We start from the raw sequence: 17,686 nt of genomic DNA on the forward strand, positions 1-17,686 counted from the left end.
CACCTAGGGTTGTTACGTAGAGAAAACCTGTCGAGAGAGAGAGAGAGAGAGAGAGAAGAGAGAGAGAGAGAGAGAGAGAGAGAGAGAGAGAGAGAGAGAGAGAGAACATGCGTCCATCAGATTGGCCTGCAGCAAGCATGTGGAGCATTTTCTTGATTAATGATTGATGTAGAAGAGGCCAGTCCACTGTGGGGTGGTGTCACCCCAAATGGTCCTGGGTTGTATAAAAGGTATTGAGGAAGCCATGAGGACCCTGCCAGTAAGTAACATTTCTTCACAGTCTCTGCCTTAGTTCCTGCCTCCAGGTTCCCACCTCCAGGTTCCTGCCTATAGGTTCCTGCCTCCAGGTTCCTGCCTGCTTCTGCTCCTTCCTGCCTTGGGCTCCCTCATTGAGAACTATGACTGGGACACCATAAGCTGAACAAACCTTTTCCTCCACAAGTTGACTTTGGTCATGGTGTTTGTCACAGCAATAGAAAGGCAAACTACTACGCACACTTTCCCCACCACAGTGGACTCTATATATCCTTTGACACTGCAAAGCAAAACAAACGCTTCCTTCCTTTCGTTACTTTTCAAATCGATTCATTTTTGTCCATAGGTGTCTGTATATTATATGTGTGTGGATGCTTATTAGGCTAGAAGGAGGTGTCAGATGACATGGAACTTAAAGGTGGTTTGTGATCTACCTAACTTGGATGCTGGGAACTAAACCCAGGTCCTCTAGAAAGAGCAACTAATGTTGAGCCATCTCTCCAGACCGTCCTTAAGTTGATCTGTCAAGGCAACAAGTAACTGATGCAGTAACCTTACATAGAAATAGGGTCAATGCATACTGCAATGGGATGGCGCCTATGTTGGTCAGCCTTCTGCCACTGGAATAAAATACTCAGGAGGAGTAGATTACAGCAGAAGTGGTGGTAGTGGTGGTGGTTACTTTGCTTCATGCTGAATTAAAGGTATAAAACAGTATATCTGGCTTCATGCTATTTTATATTAACTAAAAATAACAAATAATACATGAGTATATTAATATGTAAACATATATATATCCTATATACACATGTGTGCATATGTACATTATATGTGTATGTGCAGAGTATGTCTGCATATAGCGTATATGCGTGTGTAGGATATATATGTATATATATGTGTGTGTGTGTTGGGTATATACATTATAGGGTATAAATATATGTATATATATGTGGGGGTGTTTGTAGGGTATACACACACACACACACACACACACACACACACACACACACACATATATATATATACATATATACGGTTTAAATGAAATTATGAGTTGTGCCACTTGGGATAACAATGCTCCCCCCAAGGGCCATAGACCACCACCTAACAAAAACTGCAGTACCAGGCATGAGAAGCCTCCTTTCCAGTTGTTGGTTTGGGTATTCCAGAGACTCCCAAAACAGAATAGGCTATCAGTAGGCCCGCAGAATTGGAAGGTAAGTCTCTATTGTTGAAGACACCATGCACTTCAGACACAGAAGTATGAAGCTGAATCTGACCCAAATGCCCTACCCCCGCCAAGGACTAGCTTTTATAATACTGGAAGGTTGGTTCTGGGCAAGCTGCCAAGGAGGCAAGCATTCAGTATCCTCACCCAACCGTGAAGCCTATGAAACAACAATGATCTGCAGGCAAGATATTCCTAAAGGTTCACAACTAGTTAAAGTTTAAGGAATAACTGACTATGGGGTGCCCATCCCCAGTTGACAGTTCTTACACCTAAGGTTCTGGGACCATTAGGGAAGATAAGGGATCTAAGAGCCAGAGGAATAGGAAGTCGGCTGAAAGATTGAGTCTTCCAGCTATGACAGGAGAGCTACCCCCAAGAATCTCAAACAATATGGCTGCCTAGCCAAGACCTTCACAACAGCAATTACCAGCTGATATGCCCAGGTGGGTGGGAAAATGACACAGGACCCCACCCCTAGATGAAGAGCTACAGGCAGTTAAGGACATCTAAAATACTAAAAAGTTTATCTCTTCAATGGGTTCACCTATATGCCTATGACACTGCACTAATGACTGCCACCATTCATGCTCAGCCCACTGCACACTGGTGCCCACTGCCTCTGCAAACCCTGAACAATCCACTTAGGCAGGGGTGCTGAAGGCGCAACCTCTGCAGGAGAGCGAGGACACAGAGAAAAGATGCGTCAGGTGAGCTCTGCGGATCGGATCCAGTTATCAAAGAGCCACGGGATAGAAGCTGTTATCAAGATGAACTGAATAGGACCTTTTACCCTCTGCTTTTCTACCCCTTAATTTTATATCTCACTGACTAATACACATTTCACTCCACCCACCCAAATTATTACTATTTTTAACTAGTGATCCTTTAATATATTCATATAAAAGTATTTTAAATATTTCACATTTTGCTTTTCTTAATCATTCCCACAGGAAGCCTAGTAATTTGGAAAAATGCATTCAGGGTTAAGAATAGTGACTACAATGAGAAATGTGTTATGCTCTGCAGCCAATGGCACACATGCTGAAATTGCCCTTGGACACCTATGAGGGTGCTTTGAATGAGATTATCTCTTTTCTCCCCCACCCCAGGAGGCAGGCTCATACCATGCTGTCTAGGCTGTCTTCAAACTCAGTCTCAGGGTTAGAGAGATGGCTCTAAGGCTAAAAGGCACATGTTGGCCAAGCCTGATGACCTGGGTTCACTCCCAGGACTCTACATAGTGGAAAGAGAATGAGAGAGAGTCTACTCTAGTACCAAGTCCTCATAATCTATGAACACACACACACACACACACACACACACACACACAAAACCTCCCCACCAGTGGCTCTGTTTCTCTCAGGAACCCTAATAGAAATGCATTCATTTATTTAATCCACTCAACTGTCCTGTCAACTACTATTATCTCAATGTTCACGAAAGGACAGAGAAGTACAAGCACATTTAATAACATACTCAGGGTTACATAGACATCAAGAAGTGGGGTCAGGACTGAATTTAACTCATTTGGCTCCAAATTAAATATTTTGTACTATTACTGTGGCCTTCATGAGCTCTACCGTATTACTTAACCTACAATTTAAAAGCCACTATGGGGCCAGTGAGGTGGCTTACTGGGGACAAGACTCACTGCACAGCTTCGTGACTTTGTTCTTGATTCCCAGAACCTATGCAGGAAGGAGAGAGCTAACTCCTGCAGCTATCCTCTGACCTCCATACATATCACATGCCCCCTACACACACACACACATACACACAGACACAAAAACACGCATGTACACATGCAAGCACACATGCACAGACACACACATACAGACACACATGCAAATACACACAAACACACATTTGTCTCAATTTGGTTTCTGTTGCTTTAATAAAACACTGACTGGAAAGCCACTTAGGGAGGAAAAGGTTTATTTCATTTCACAGATCACAGTCCACCATGAAGGGGAATCAGAGCCGAAGTGAAGATAGTTCCTGGAGACAGTGACTGAAGCAGAGGAAAGCAATAGCCAATGGTGGTGCTGCCTACGGCAGGCTGGGCTCTCCCATATCAGTCATCAGGAAGATGCTCCACAGACTTGCATGTAGGTCAGTCTGATAGAAGCATTGTATTGCCTGAGGTTCTGGCTTCCAAGATGACCCTAGCTTATGTAAAGTTGACCAAAACTAACCAGCCCACCTAACCACAGGGACAATCATATAAAAGGTAGTTTCTTGGGGCTGGGGAGATTACTATGTGGTTAGAAGACAGAATTGCTTGTGCAGAAGACCTAAGTTTGTTCCTGGCACCCAGGTCAGAGGGCTCATGACAGCTTGTAACTCTGGCTCCAGAAAACCTATCGCCCTCTTCTGGCCTCCGAGGCAATTGCACTTACATGTGCATATGTAGACATACTTATATAAATATAGTTAGAAATAATAAAAACAAACCTTGGGGCATGAAGAGATGGCACAGGGGGTTAGAGCACTTGTTGCTCTTGTAGGGGACCTGGCTTCAGGTACCAGCTCCCACATGGTGGCTCATGACTACCCACAGCTCCAGTTCCAGGGGATCTGATGCCCTCTTCTGGCCTTCACTGCCACCAAGCCCATACTTACATGCAAGAAAAACACTCATAAAATAAAATAATAAATCTAAAGAAATTCTTTAAGAAGTTTTTATTTGCATGTGCATTTTATAAGCAACTGATTAAATACAGAAAGATCATGGCAAAGGCTTGCAGCTCCCAGCACAGTCTCTGCTCCAACACACTTACATTAAAGTTAACGTGTGCTAGTGGAAAGTGTTTCCATTCTCCTAATCTAGAGCAGCATTGTTCTTCACAGGTAGTTTAAAACATAGAATGGAAATTACAGGACCTACAGGGTGCAGAACTCAGGAGCTGACTCTGCAGCTAAAGAGCGTGTGACTTAAAAGTCAATGCAGCGCCCTTTCCGCTCCCAGTCTCCATACCGAGTTGGCTCTGGGCCCCTGGGTCCGCCTTTTTCTTTGGTAACTGGATTAACATCATCTGGAAACTCTAGGGGAAACAAAAGATGTACACAAGGCAGTCAGCTGAGATGGAAGAAAACAATTAGGTCAGTTTTGAGGCCAGGGTTGCATAAGCGCCTGGGTTATCAGACAGTCTTTAGAATGTGGTTTTCCCCTTCCACCCCCAGAACTTGAGAAATGCATTTTTCACATTCAATGAACGTTACCACTAACGTTCTTTGACTTCTAATTCTTGGGGTGCTCTCCAGTCTAGAAACTACTGGGAAGTAGCTCCATATGTGGTGCCCACCCAGCAGGAGGGAAGGAGTGAGAACAGACTGCAGCTCCACTGGCCTTGGAAGGTTTAGAAGCAAGGCCAATGTCTCCATTTTCTTCCAATAAGGTATGTGCGCTGTGCGTGTCTGTGTGTGTATAGATCATACATGACTTATTGTATTGAAATGAGCAAGGTCATGTATGTAAGGGGTCTAGCACAGAGACAGGTATGTACAGGTGTTGACTGATTTTATTTGTGAACATTAATGCTCCTTAATAGGCGTTCTGCTTCAGCAGATGGTTTTAGGAGGGTAAAGTGCAAACATGGGTCCTAAGATGTTCATGCGCTGGGGATACAGCTCAGTAATAGAATCTTGTTTTAGCAGAAGTGAAGTTCTGGCTCCAGTACAGCATGTACGTACACACACACACACACACACACACACACACACACACACACACACACACATATACATATGCACATACACACAAGTGCACACACAGATACATATGTATATGTGTGTCACACACACAATGAAATCCTTACTATGCACTAACATATACATACATAAAACCCTCACTACTACTACTACTGCTACACCACACACACACACACACACACACACACACACACACACACACATATGCATGTTCCTGATAGGAGTCCTCACTGTGAGTCAAGCCAAATTTTGAGAAATTTATTTATGCAGGGTTTCTCTGTGTAGCCTTAGTTGTCCTGGATTCACTTTGTAGACCAGGTTGGTCTAGAACTCACAGAGATCTACCTGCCTCTGCCTCCTCACACCCAGTGAGGATTTTAATATTTAGCTAATCAATCAATTTGATATTATTACTGTTTGGAGGTATCACTAATGTTACCCAGGTTGGCATTAAATGCTGAGGTCAAACGATTCTTCCGTTATGACATGATTCGGGGCTTTCAATTCTCAGCACTTTTTGGTTTTCCTTTCTGTTTTGTTTTTGTTTTTCTGTTTTTTGTTTTGTTTTGTTTTTGTTTGTTTGTTTGTTTGTTTGTTTGGTTTATCGAGACAGGGTTTCTCTGTGTAACAGCTCTGGCTGTCCTGGAACTCACTCTGTAAAGGCATGCACAATTTATACATATTAACACACTCAGTCCACATAATAATCCTATAAAGCTGGTCGTGGTGGTGCACACCTGCAATCCCAGTACTCTGGGAGGCAGAGGTAGGAGGATTTCTGTGAGTTAGAGGCCAGCCTGGTCTACAAAGAGAGTCAAGGACAGCTAAGGCTACACAAAGAAACCTTGTCTCGAAAAACAAAACAAAACAAAACAAAACCCCAAACAAACAAACAAAAGCCCTATGAGACAGGAAACTGTACTGCCCCTGTGTTACAGGCGCACGAAGTTGATCAGGGTCGCACAATGATTGAGTGGTTAGATGGAGCTTGAACAGCAACCTGCATGCCGCCCTGCTTTGCATATAGAAAGACCAGGTGAGGAACCAGCTGTTAAAAGAACCTCCAATTCTAAATGGTCTATTTTTGGAAAACTAAAAGATCACTGCCCCCATATCATGCAGCCCCTCTGCAGACAAACCTAAGAAGATACAGAATTTCACCTTGAAACTTTCCAAATATTTCTTCAATTTTTATCCTTGCTGCACTGTGACTAACTTTCCTCTACTCTTGCCATCATTCCGTTTTCTGGGGGAGCTTTTGTGATCTCCCTGTGAAGGCCTGGAATGGATGCCCCATTCCTGGTCTCTCTGGGTGTGACAGTTATCTGGGAATGCTGAGACAAAATACACAGTCTGTGTAGCTTACACAACAAAAGCCTCAATCAGGGGCCAGCTTGGTTGAGCTGCAGTGAGGGGCCTCGTCCTGGCGTGTGGAGTGCCCCCTCTTTTTGGATCATCACATGGAAAAGAGGGAGGCAGTGAGGTTTCCAGTGTCTGTCCTAAGAGAACTAGTCCCACATGGTACCCTTACCCATATGACCCAAACCTAATTATCTCCAAATAGCCTCACACTTGGAGTCAACTTTAACAGCACCGGGGGGCGGGCGGGGAATAAATTGAGCAAAGTCAGTGTGTGCTTGTAGTCCCCGCTACTCAGGAAATGAAGGAAGGAGAAATTGAGAAATTCTTGAGCCTAGTAGTTCCAGGTTAATCTAAAACATAATGAGACCCTTACTACACACACACACACACACACACACACACACACACACACACATGCCCCTTCTCATTACTGACCGCTACCACCCAAACTTGGCAGCCTTTCTTCTACTGAACCCCACATCAGTCCCCTGTCCAATGCTTGCCTCTCATCTGTAGTAACTCAGACGTTCCTATCTTGCTCCATAAAATGAATATCAGATTATAGCCTCATACTCCACCTCACCACACCCTTCATCCTAGCAATGTCCACGTCAGGGACCGTCACACACTGAGGCCACAGAGGGCCCTAAACCTCCTCTATTTTTTTTTTCCTGAGACAGGGTTTCTCTGTGTAACCTTAGCTGTCCTAGGCTCGCTTTGTAGACCAGGCTGGCCTCGAACTCACAGAGATCTGCCTGCTTCTGCCTCCTGAGAGCTGGGATTACAGGTGTGTGCCACCACTCCTGGCCCTAACCCTCCTCATTGAGCAGGCTCATCTCTCTTTGACTCCCATTGGACTTTCTTATCCCTTGAATGTTTCTTCTTCAAATCTCACATTCTTGAGCTCTCTTCCCTCTTCCCTTTTCTCCCCTTCTCTGCTTAATTTTTTGCATTTGTTATACCCAGGAGTTTCCTGAATTTTCCTTCTTCTCCCAGCACCTGCCTCACCACTCTCGGCAGTTCACTCTTAACACTGCAGTGATTTGCTAGCCCATCTGTTGTCTGCCTCTTACACCCCCAGCTGCACACACACACAGAAGCTGAAATACCTTTCTAAAACAGGCCCTCTTCTACAGTAGACTGAGTGAAAGACGACAGACATGTGAGGCTATATATTCTCTCATTTATATGAAGTCCTATAAAAAGCAAATCTGCAGGGACTGAGAACGGATCAATGCTTGTGGAAGAGGTAGGATAGGGTTGATTAAAAAGACAAAAAAGATAGCTCTGTCACGTTAACTTTATGTTGTTTACATGACTGCAAACATTTGTGACAACTCATGGAACTGCATACCTAAATCTCACTTTAGTAAATCTGGTTAAACAATCCCCAGTGGAATATATTTTAAAACGTTTGACCTCACGTGGTGGTGTAGACCTTTAATCCAAACACTTGGTAGGCAGAGTCAGGAGGATGTCTGTGAGTTGGAGGCTGGCCCTGTCTACAAAGGGAGTTCCAGGCCAGCTAGCCAGGGCTACATATTAAGACACAACCCAAAACAAATAAAAAAAACTCACCCAAATTACTTTCTTTCGTTCCTTCCCAAGATAGGATCTCAAGTGCCCCAGCCTGCCTGCCTTAAACTTCTGAGCCCTGCTTCTATCTTCCTAGTGCTGACGTCCTAGGCAAGCACCACTATATCCAATTTAATCGCTTGGAATGAGGCTGGGGTTTCATACTGTTAAGCCAGCACTCTTCCCGTGAGCTACCCCCACTTCCAAAGCTTTGGCCCTTCCCTCACTGACCACGCCCAGATTTAAAACTGTTTTAATTACAATCATTGCTTGTATGTGTATATGCGTGTTGTGTTTTGTGTACATATGTGTGCTATGATGTGAGTGTTGAGGTCAGAGGACAATGTTCAGGAACTTGCTCTCTCCTTCCAGTAGCATCCCTGGGACTCAACTTCCAGGCTTGGTGGTACGCATCTTTATCCGCTGAGCTACCTTGCTGGCCTCTACTCTCAAATTTGACATGAAAAAGTCGGACATTCTATTAATCTACCATTTATACTTTATGCTGAGGTCAAAGTAGCCAATTAGCTGTGCCTGCCATGTACCATTTGTAGTCTCTCTGTATGGCCATACCGTCCTCTCTCTTTTTTTCTTTTCTTTCTTCTGGTGCGGGGGTGGGGGGCAGGACGGCAGGGTTTCTCTGTGTACCCTTGGTTGTCCTGGACTCATTTTGTCAAGATTTGATTTTTCCCTAAATTTCATCGCCTTAGCCTTTTTTGATCTTTTTAGTTTGCCATGCTAATTACTACCAGATGTTCAGCGATGGCTATATACCTCATCTTCCCCTTACCTTATTTATTATTTATTATCACGAGACAGAGTCTGGTAATGTATCTTATGCTGACCTAACGATCACGATCCAACTGTGGAGCCTCCTGGGTGCTTGATTCAATGTGTAACCATCATGCCTGGACCCTTTATCACTTTAGCTGGGAAGTACATGCTCTGCAACAGGACAGCCTAACATTTTTCCTTAGAATGAAAAATGGTAGGAAACCAAGACTTAAAGGTAAAAAGCTAGACACAGTTTGCTTTGGGGCTTTACTGGGAGGGCAAGACGGAATAAATCTGAGACAAGTTAAGAAGGGAGAATCAAAGGGACTTGGTTTATAACTGGGTACCAGAAACAGACAGGCATAAGTGAAGAGTTACCCTGGATATCAGGCTTGTATGATTTGGTGGGTGGAGTCTACTGGGGAGCAAATAGAAAAGGGGGGGGTGCAGGGTAAAGCTGGTGGAGGAATGAAGGTGAGGAGACACTATGAGGACAGAGGAGGTTTAGTCTTAGAAACTAATTTTGAGATGTTTGGAACTTGCACAGATCGAACAGGAGCACGGAGACACATGTGTAAGGTATTTAAGGTCATCTGAGGAAGATACGGGATCTTCTGAGGAACGCTTAGAAGGAGGCCTAATGAAAGCACATTTAGGTGTTGGGTAGAGACAAAAGAGTTTGAAAACAACCCAGGAAGAAGTGGCAGAAGCAGTGGATGAGAAGACGAAGAAAGCAGAACAGAAGCTGAACTGGAAACTGCCAGAAGCAGTAGTTGGCATTACTTAAGGCTGGCGATTGTTCAAGGCAGGCTGGAAGGTACCGACTGGCCCTGGTGTTCGCCATTTCCTAAGGAATGGTGGTTTCAGTACGATCACGGGGCAGTAGTAAGTGAAGGTGCGGATATACTGATATACCGCTTGCCTACACAGGCAGCTCTGTCTTCTGACCTCTACCTCTGGTAAGATTTGGAAGTCCATGCTGAAGGCCAGATGCTGCCAGCACCATGCTTTTAGCACTTCAGCTTCCAGAACTCTAAGTCAAAATGAACTTCTTTCTGTAAGTAGCCTCCTGTGACAGTTCATCTCAACAGCCAACTCGACAAGACATAAAGTGACCAGGAGGCACATCTCGGGGTGTTCCTAAGAGTGAAGTTTCAGAGAGAAGGAGAGACCCCAAATTGGCCACCCCGTACCATAGCTTGGGTCCTGAAAAGTAGAAAGCAAGCTGATCACCAGTATTGGCCTCTCTCTGCTTCCTGACAACAGACGCCATGTGACTGTCACCTCACCCTCCTGTTGCCGTGCCTTCCTGCCTCGATGGGCTGCACCCCTTCTTCAACTGTGAGCCAAAAGAAACCCTTCCTTCCCTTGGTTGCTTCTGTCAAGAATTTTGTCATCAATAAGAAATAGTAACCCATTCCCCATGCCGCATCCCTGCTCCCATTGGCCATCCCAATAATTTCAATGACTCAACAATTAGACAGGATCATTTCTTTGACCTACTGGTGCCCTATCTGGGATGAATTGATATTTTAGATGTCTTCCTTGTGAAAAGTCACCCAACACCATCAAAATAAGAACAACAGGGCTGGAGTGATGGCTTGGAGAACCAGGATTTGGCTCCCAGGATCAATGCAGCTGACTCACAACTGCTGTAACTCCAGCTCCAGGGAATGCACTGGTTCTGGCTGCATGTACACATGCACACAGAAAGAGACATGCACATACATAGATGCATAATTACACCAATGATAAATTACTATCCTTAAAGCTCTCTACTCTTTTTGTTGCTGCTGTTTTTGGTTTTTGTTTTCTGAATAGGGTCTCTCTGTGTAGTCCTACCTGCCCTGGAACTTCCTCTGTAGACCAGGCTGGCCTCAAATTCAGTAATTCCCTTGCCTCTGCCTCCCGAGTGGTGGGATTAAAGGCATGCACCACCACTGCCCAGCAAAGCTCTTTTAGTTTTAAAACTATCCCTTCTCTGTCCTTATCCACAGCTTTACAGCGAGAACAACCCTGTTCACGTGTGGCACTGTGAGGGACTGAGCTGTGGACACTGAGCTGAGCCTGCTAACAGGCTTTCTTCTCAGGAAGCTCACGACCAGAAGTGAGAGTCTAGTCCCAGTGTGGCGGGTCTCCTGGACTGACAGCTGCTAAGAGATGCTCCTTGCTGTCTGGTGGGCAGATGACAGGGGACTATGAAGGAAGGGTATTAGGGTTAAGAGAACGAGATATGTCCTCAATATGCTGTTCCCAGTTGTTTTCTAAGGTCCAGCATCTTCACTGTGCCTCAAGGGCTTGGCTTTACTCTCTATGTTAATAATGATCTACTGCAGCTTATTTTTTAATGAAAGCTTAGTGAAAACAGTCAAACACACACACACACACACACACACACACACACACACACACACACACACACACACACACACACAAATCCCCAAATAACCAAATAAGCACTAAGCATTCAGAATCCCATTTCTTTTCTTTTCTTTTTAAAAAAGATTTATTTATTATGTAAACAGTGTTCTGCCTGCATGTATGCTTGCACCTGAGAAGAGGGCATCACATCTCATTACAGATGGTTGTGAGCCACCATGTGGTTGTTGGGAATTGAACTCAGGATCTCTGGAGGAGCAGCCATCATTCTTAACCTCTGAGCCATCCCTCTAGCCCCAGAATCCCATTCTTGGGGACTGTCTGTGCTGTTCAGGCTGGCTTCACATTCCTGGTCCTCTAGCACCAGTTTCCAGAGTGCAGGTATTCCAGACATATGCCACCATTTCTAGCTCTAGAAACACCTTTTTTTGGGGGTGTTGCATATGTACATGTGTATGTATATGTATATACATGTTCGATGTATGTGCCAACTTTCCACAGGGATCCCCTACGTCTTCTGAGTGTGAATACAGGGGGCTGCCACAGCCGCCAGCACAAGGGTGCTGGGATCTGAACTCTGTCCCTCATGCAGGCCTGGCAACTATACGCTGAGGCATCTCACCAACTCAAAGCCTTTTGAGAAAAGTAACAACCACATGTATACTCCATATGAAACTTTTACTCACTGAAATACCCTTTATAACCGTTAACAACAATTATGAGCGTATTTCACTTCTTTTTCTAGTGACGAGCGCTGACTCTGCCATGTTAGGGACAGGCAGTGGGCTGCTCTACTTACTCTTCAGTGGCTCTCTCTCCGCATGTGAATCCTCTGGGGCATCAAAACGACCGACGGGCAGCTTTGACTTCTTAAGGGCTTGCTTCGCAGGTTCGGGCTTTCCTTCTTGATAACTCACTTTCCTCAAAGGATGATTCAGAAAGGATGATCCTAATGGAGAGCAAAGGACAAATGGTGTACAGTGAAAGTCCTTCCCTGCACACTTACCTTCTACACAGCCATTTCCCTTCCTAGGGATAACCAACGTTACAAGTTTGTGAGGAAAAGCTATATAAAGAGGCAGGCAAGCATAGGGAGTAGTTTAGTAACCTAGGACTCCACCCGGTTTGGAATAGACACACAGTACTTTCTTTCTTTTCTTTTCTTTTTTGGTTTTTTTTGAGACAGGATTTCTCTGTTACACCAAGCCCCAACTGTCTTGCACTCTTTTTGGTAGATTAGGTGGGCCTTGAACTCCCTGAGAGATCTGCCTGCCCCTGCCTCCCAAGTGCTGGGATTAAAGTCCTTTTCTAATAATGCACCTGACATCCTTACCTGTACATACTATGTGCACACACCTCTCTCCAAGAGATGCACCTAGCAAGCTCTTAGCGACATGAGACTCCCCGCAGCACCAGGACACATATACATCCCTTTCAGAAGAATGGGGTTTTTCTCCTCTCTCAACAACAAACTTTTCTTTTTAAGATTTATTTATTTATTACATATACAGTGTTCTGCCTGCATGTACACCTGCACAGCAGAAGAGGGAACCAGATCTCATGATAGATGGTTATGAGGCACCATGTGGTTGCTGGGAATTGAACTCAGGACCTCTGGAAGAGCAGATGATGCTCTTAACCACTGAGCCATCACTCCAACCCCCTCAACAAACTTAAGATTCCATTCAATTGCACCCTTACGTTCCAACAAAGGACCAGAAAGAGCCCCCTTGCTTACACTGGGTCTGGGTGCTTAGTAAGGTGACTTTCTGAGGAACATCTTCTGTTTACCATCTTAAGGCTGTCTTGGCAGGCATATGATTGAAGTCAGATGCATTATGAGGAAGGAACATACACAGAGGATGGTTATGCTGCCTAATACAGCAATCAAAGCGAGAGACACCCAAACTACACACCTTAGGAACCAGCCCCTTCTTCCCTGTACACCCCACAAAAGAGACCCTGGCAAACAGATTCCGGCCTTCTTCATTGTGGTCTGCTGCTCTCTTGCAAGTGTAAGCATTTAAATCAAGTTTCCTTGCTACAGTCAGGCTTTTTTAAAAATTTTAATTCCTTGACTAAGGAAGCACCTGGCTTGTCCCAACCCTGAGAGAAGCATCAGTAAAACAGCACCCTTTAGAACCCATGTCTTATGCCGGGACATGGGGAGGCAGCAGGTGTAGCAGCCTATGCTGGTGTTTTTAAGAGTTGCCCAAGTGTCTGGGAGAATTAAAATGTCTCATACATAGGTGAAAAACAGCACCTCCTATTTCAGTGTGATCTTAAAACATGTGTAGTTGAAAAAAAGCCATGAATGCATTCCCATCAAATCAAATCATTTCCAGGAACAAAACAGCATACAAGTATTTACTGGAAACAGTCTACCAAGTTGGAAAATGGGTTCATTAATGTTTGTTTTTGTTTTTTGTTTATTTGTTTTTTTTTTTTGCTTAAATGTTTTTTTTATTTAAAAACAGTGGAATGCTGGATAAACACTAACAAGGGTTTAGAGTGAGCCTTTCAGTTTTTTATAGTTTTCATTGTACAGATCATTTGAGATTTTTAACAACCAACAGGTATCAAGTGTTTGAAGGGAAAAAATAAAAAGTAAAATAAAAATCGGGCCACTTGTTATAAAAATAGTAATTCTGTCTTCAGTTTACATGATTTCTCAGTGATGTCTTCAATTAAACTACATTCTGCATACTCTCTGGGATGATAAGGAACATATTAAAGAATGCCAACAGTTTGAAATCGTCACTTTCTATAGAAATCACTAAGGCGTCTCTTCTAAAAGTTCTTGGCTTCGCCTAATTTTCATGATATGTTCTTATCTACCTTTGGCCTACCTTTGGCCTACTTCTGCACTTCCCCCACACCTCGACCAGGCTGAGCTTGAACTCAAAGAGATCCTCCTGCCTCTGCCTGCCTAGTGCTAGGACTAAAGGCATGCGCCCCCTGCCCGGATACAAATTATTCTTGATGTAAATAAACACGTAAATCAATGACACTCATGTTTCCCTACTTTCTGAGTCGCATTTAATGCGAGGCGCTCCTCGCAAACCACCTGCCCCTCCGCCAAGCGCCCCGAAAGCTTCTGCAGTCACCGCGCACCGCGGCCAGGTCTCCGTGCCTGCGCCTTCGCATGTCAGAACTCGGCTTCCCCCGCGTGTCGAGCACTCTCGGGACCCTGAGCAGATCGCCTTACTTGCTGCTCTCCAGACGGAGATCAACACCCGTGATCCTGCAAGGATCCTGGAGCTCATAGTGCCGGCTTCTTCCGTAGCGTCTGCGCACGCGCAGCCAGGTGGGCGGGGCTAGTGCTGGCCCATTCAGGGAACCTGCGCCTTCTGCGCAGGCGTCAGCAAAAGCCTTGTAGCGGATCTTCGCTTTGTCCCTGAGACTAACGCGGTCCACCTTGAAATGCCTCCTGTCGTCCTGCATAGCCATTTCCTCGACCTCGGTCCCTGGCTATCTCTCTTAGCCATTTCTCTGGATTTAAAGACAAAACGGAAAGTCTGCAAGGAAGTAACAAATTCTAGAGTTCACATTACCCTACTGTATAGTGCTTGGATACCTAAAGGGAAGTTAAAAGTCTTAACACAGAGATGGAAACTTGAATCATCATGATTTGATCATTAAGTTTTTAGGCATTAATACCATATATTAATACATAATAAATATATTAAATACCATATATTAGTGATTATATATGGCATTAATACATATACATATATTAATACAACAATACAATATATATGTTTTTTTTTCATATATATGGTATTAATACATATAAACAGTGCGCCAACCTGAGCCTGTCAAGAAGCTGGCAAGGAAGAACGCCAAGAAGAGGGTCAAGAAGATCAAAGCACAGGTAGGGAGACGGGCTCCGGGAAGCCACCCAGCAGCTGTCACAGTCCGACTGCCGAAGTCCCCAGAGAACTCTTCTCAAAATTGGAAGACTTTGCAAGAGCTGCTGAAACAAAAGTCACAGGCCCTAGAAAAACCTCTTGTCTCTCGGATGGATGAGAACATGCATCCTCAAATAATCCAGCGGGGCAGAACAGAGACCTCAGATAAATCAAAAGAAGACAAGAGGACAGAGAAAGACCAGACTGCTAGGAGTTCTGTTACAACTGCAGCCAAGGAGGACAGGAAGATACTAGTACCTCCCGCAAATACCTCTGAAACAGCAGCAGCAAGCCAAGAGGAGGACACACAGTGACATCTCCTTTCATCAAGCACAAGTGGAAAGCTAAGGAGGCAGCTGTCGCCTTGAATCAGTCCAGGCCCATTGAGAAAGACATCTAGTTTGATGTGGATCCCAATGATACTGAGGCTGCCATAGGCCCAGAGGCAGCCATGCTGGTACGAAAGTGGCTGGGGTGGAGCAAGGGTACCACCATCTATCTCCCTGGTGAAGGAGCAGGCCTTCGGTGGCCTGACAAAAGCCTTGGCCTTGGATTGTGAGATGGTAGGTGTGTGTGTCCACTGGGAACCAGACTGGGAAGTGTGTTTAGGACAAGTACATCAAGCTGTGACTGACCACGGGAGAGCTGTCAGTGGGATACGGCCTGAAACACGGAGAATTTTAAGTTGTTAAGAAGGAAGTGCCAGAAATGTTGAAGGCCAGAATCTTGGTGGGAAACGCACTGCACAGTGATTTAAAAGTTCTGTTCCTTGACCATTAAAAAAAAAAAGAAAAGAAAATCAGGGACCCTCAAAAATTCAAACCACTCAAGAGTCAAGTAAGGAGTGTAAGACCACCTCTGAAACAACTTTCTGGGAAAATTCTGGGGATCGGGGTCCAGCAGGCAGAGGACTGTTCAGTCCAGGATGCCCAGGCAGCAATGAGGCTTTATATCATGGTAAAACCAGAGTGGGAGAGCATTACTGCAGACCAATGGCCCCCAGCCACCACTCCAGACCACTGCAACAAGTTCGCTTAGCACCATCCTACTGCTGTCACCACTACCTCTATCTTTCAGTGACTTCTCAGTCCAGTGGCAGTTGGGATGGGGTTATGGAGGCCCATCAGGGGGCCTCCCTCTTGTGAGCTTTCTAATAGCCATGGCTGCAGGGGTGTGACATGTGAGGTGCTGGAACTTCTTCCTCGACTCTGTTACCAGGGCATGGTCCTGCACCTGAGTGTTGAGGTGGACTGGTCAGATATGAGGGCAGAAGTCAAGGGTGTGTTGTAGGGTCAGAGGAAGGACACTGGAGTGGATGGGTGTGCTGCGGAGTCTGCCTGCTGACCACTTGCACTGCCACTTAACAATGAACATAGCTGGATTCAGCGTGGCCACCCAGCACCTTCCCATAAGGAGCAAACAGCATCTTCTCCTACAAGTAAGGGAATAAGCTCTGCTGGACCCTAAGGGATCCAGGCTAAGGGCCATCAGTTTGCTGCAAACCAGTCTGGCCAGCACAGCAACTGCCCGTTGAGGACTTTCTTAAAGCTACAGGGCTGGAGGTACTTTCTCACTCCTATGTCATTTGCTTGGCCCAGAGTCATCTACAATGCCAATGTCCAGTACGATGTTCTCCATACAGCCCTTGGGAGACTTGGGGCACAGGTACACTTGGAGGGCGAAGATCCGACCACCTGGGGGCATTGTCAGAGAAAGACTGCCCACTGTCCTGCCAGTAGCTTTTCTAGCTAGCAACAAGTTCAGAGTGATCAGTGAACTTCATGGACCTACCTGACAACCCTTTGAACAGATGGATGTCTGCTGTTAATGCAGCTGTGGACTGGAGTGCAACTCAGAGAGCACTTGTCCATTATGTGAAAGACCCTGGGTTCGATTTCCAGCACCATCAAAAATAAATGGATGGATAAAACTGGGAAAAACAACACACAAAACAAAACAAAAACATGACAATGAAACATTTTCCCCATTATTAGAAAACAATGATGAGTTGTTCCACTACATACCCATCTTGGAGTCAAAAGTGTTGACTACCAGGAATAGCCATTACAACGCCTTTATCTTACCACAGCTACATTAACTCTGTGGATCCACTAATACAATAGCCGCAGTGATAAGAACAAACACACACACCTGTACATTTGCCTGTCTCTCCCCTTCCAAGACTGGCTGGCTAGTACCACTTCTTAACAACCCTGAATACTTGACCTGTGCTACAGTTTTCTTTTTTTTTTTTTTTTAAGATTTATTTATTTGTTTATTATATATACAGTGTTCTGCCTACAAGTACACCTTCAGCCCAGAAGGACATCAGATCACATTATAGATGCTTGTGAGCCACCATGGGGTTGCTGGGAATTGAACTCAGGACCTCTGGAAGAGCAGTCAATGCTCTTAACCTCTGACTCATCTCTCCAGCCCCCAAGTGCTACAATATTAAGCAACCTCGAAGACAGGTCTGATTTCAAGA

The 17,686-nt window shown here is 44.9% G+C and overlaps 1 protein-coding gene and 1 pseudogene across 1 annotated transcript; one reads left to right on the forward strand and one right to left on the reverse strand.

The window, feature by feature from the left end:
- Positions 1-3,927: 3,927 nt before the first annotated feature.
- Sdhaf4 (succinate dehydrogenase complex assembly factor 4) lies at positions 3,928-14,553 on the reverse strand. The gene is made up of 3 exons (XM_051152680.1): positions 14,313-14,553; positions 12,087-12,236; positions 3,928-4,530 (listed from the first exon to the last, which is right to left on the reverse strand). Exons 1-3 carry the CDS (start codon positions 14,551-14,553, stop codon positions 4,421-4,423), a joined length of 501 nt encoding a protein of 166 aa, XP_051008637.1. The 3' UTR covers positions 3,928-4,420.
- A 157-nt stretch (positions 14,554-14,710) lies between these two features.
- LOC127195316 (RNA exonuclease 4-like) lies at positions 14,711-16,236 on the forward strand (annotated as a pseudogene).
- Positions 16,237-17,686: the final 1,450 nt, after the last annotated feature.

This window comes from Acomys russatus, chromosome 11, assembly GCF_903995435.1.
Source record: "Acomys russatus chromosome 11, mAcoRus1.1, whole genome shotgun sequence".
Taxonomy (NCBI): Eukaryota; Metazoa; Chordata; class Mammalia; order Rodentia; family Muridae; genus Acomys; species Acomys russatus.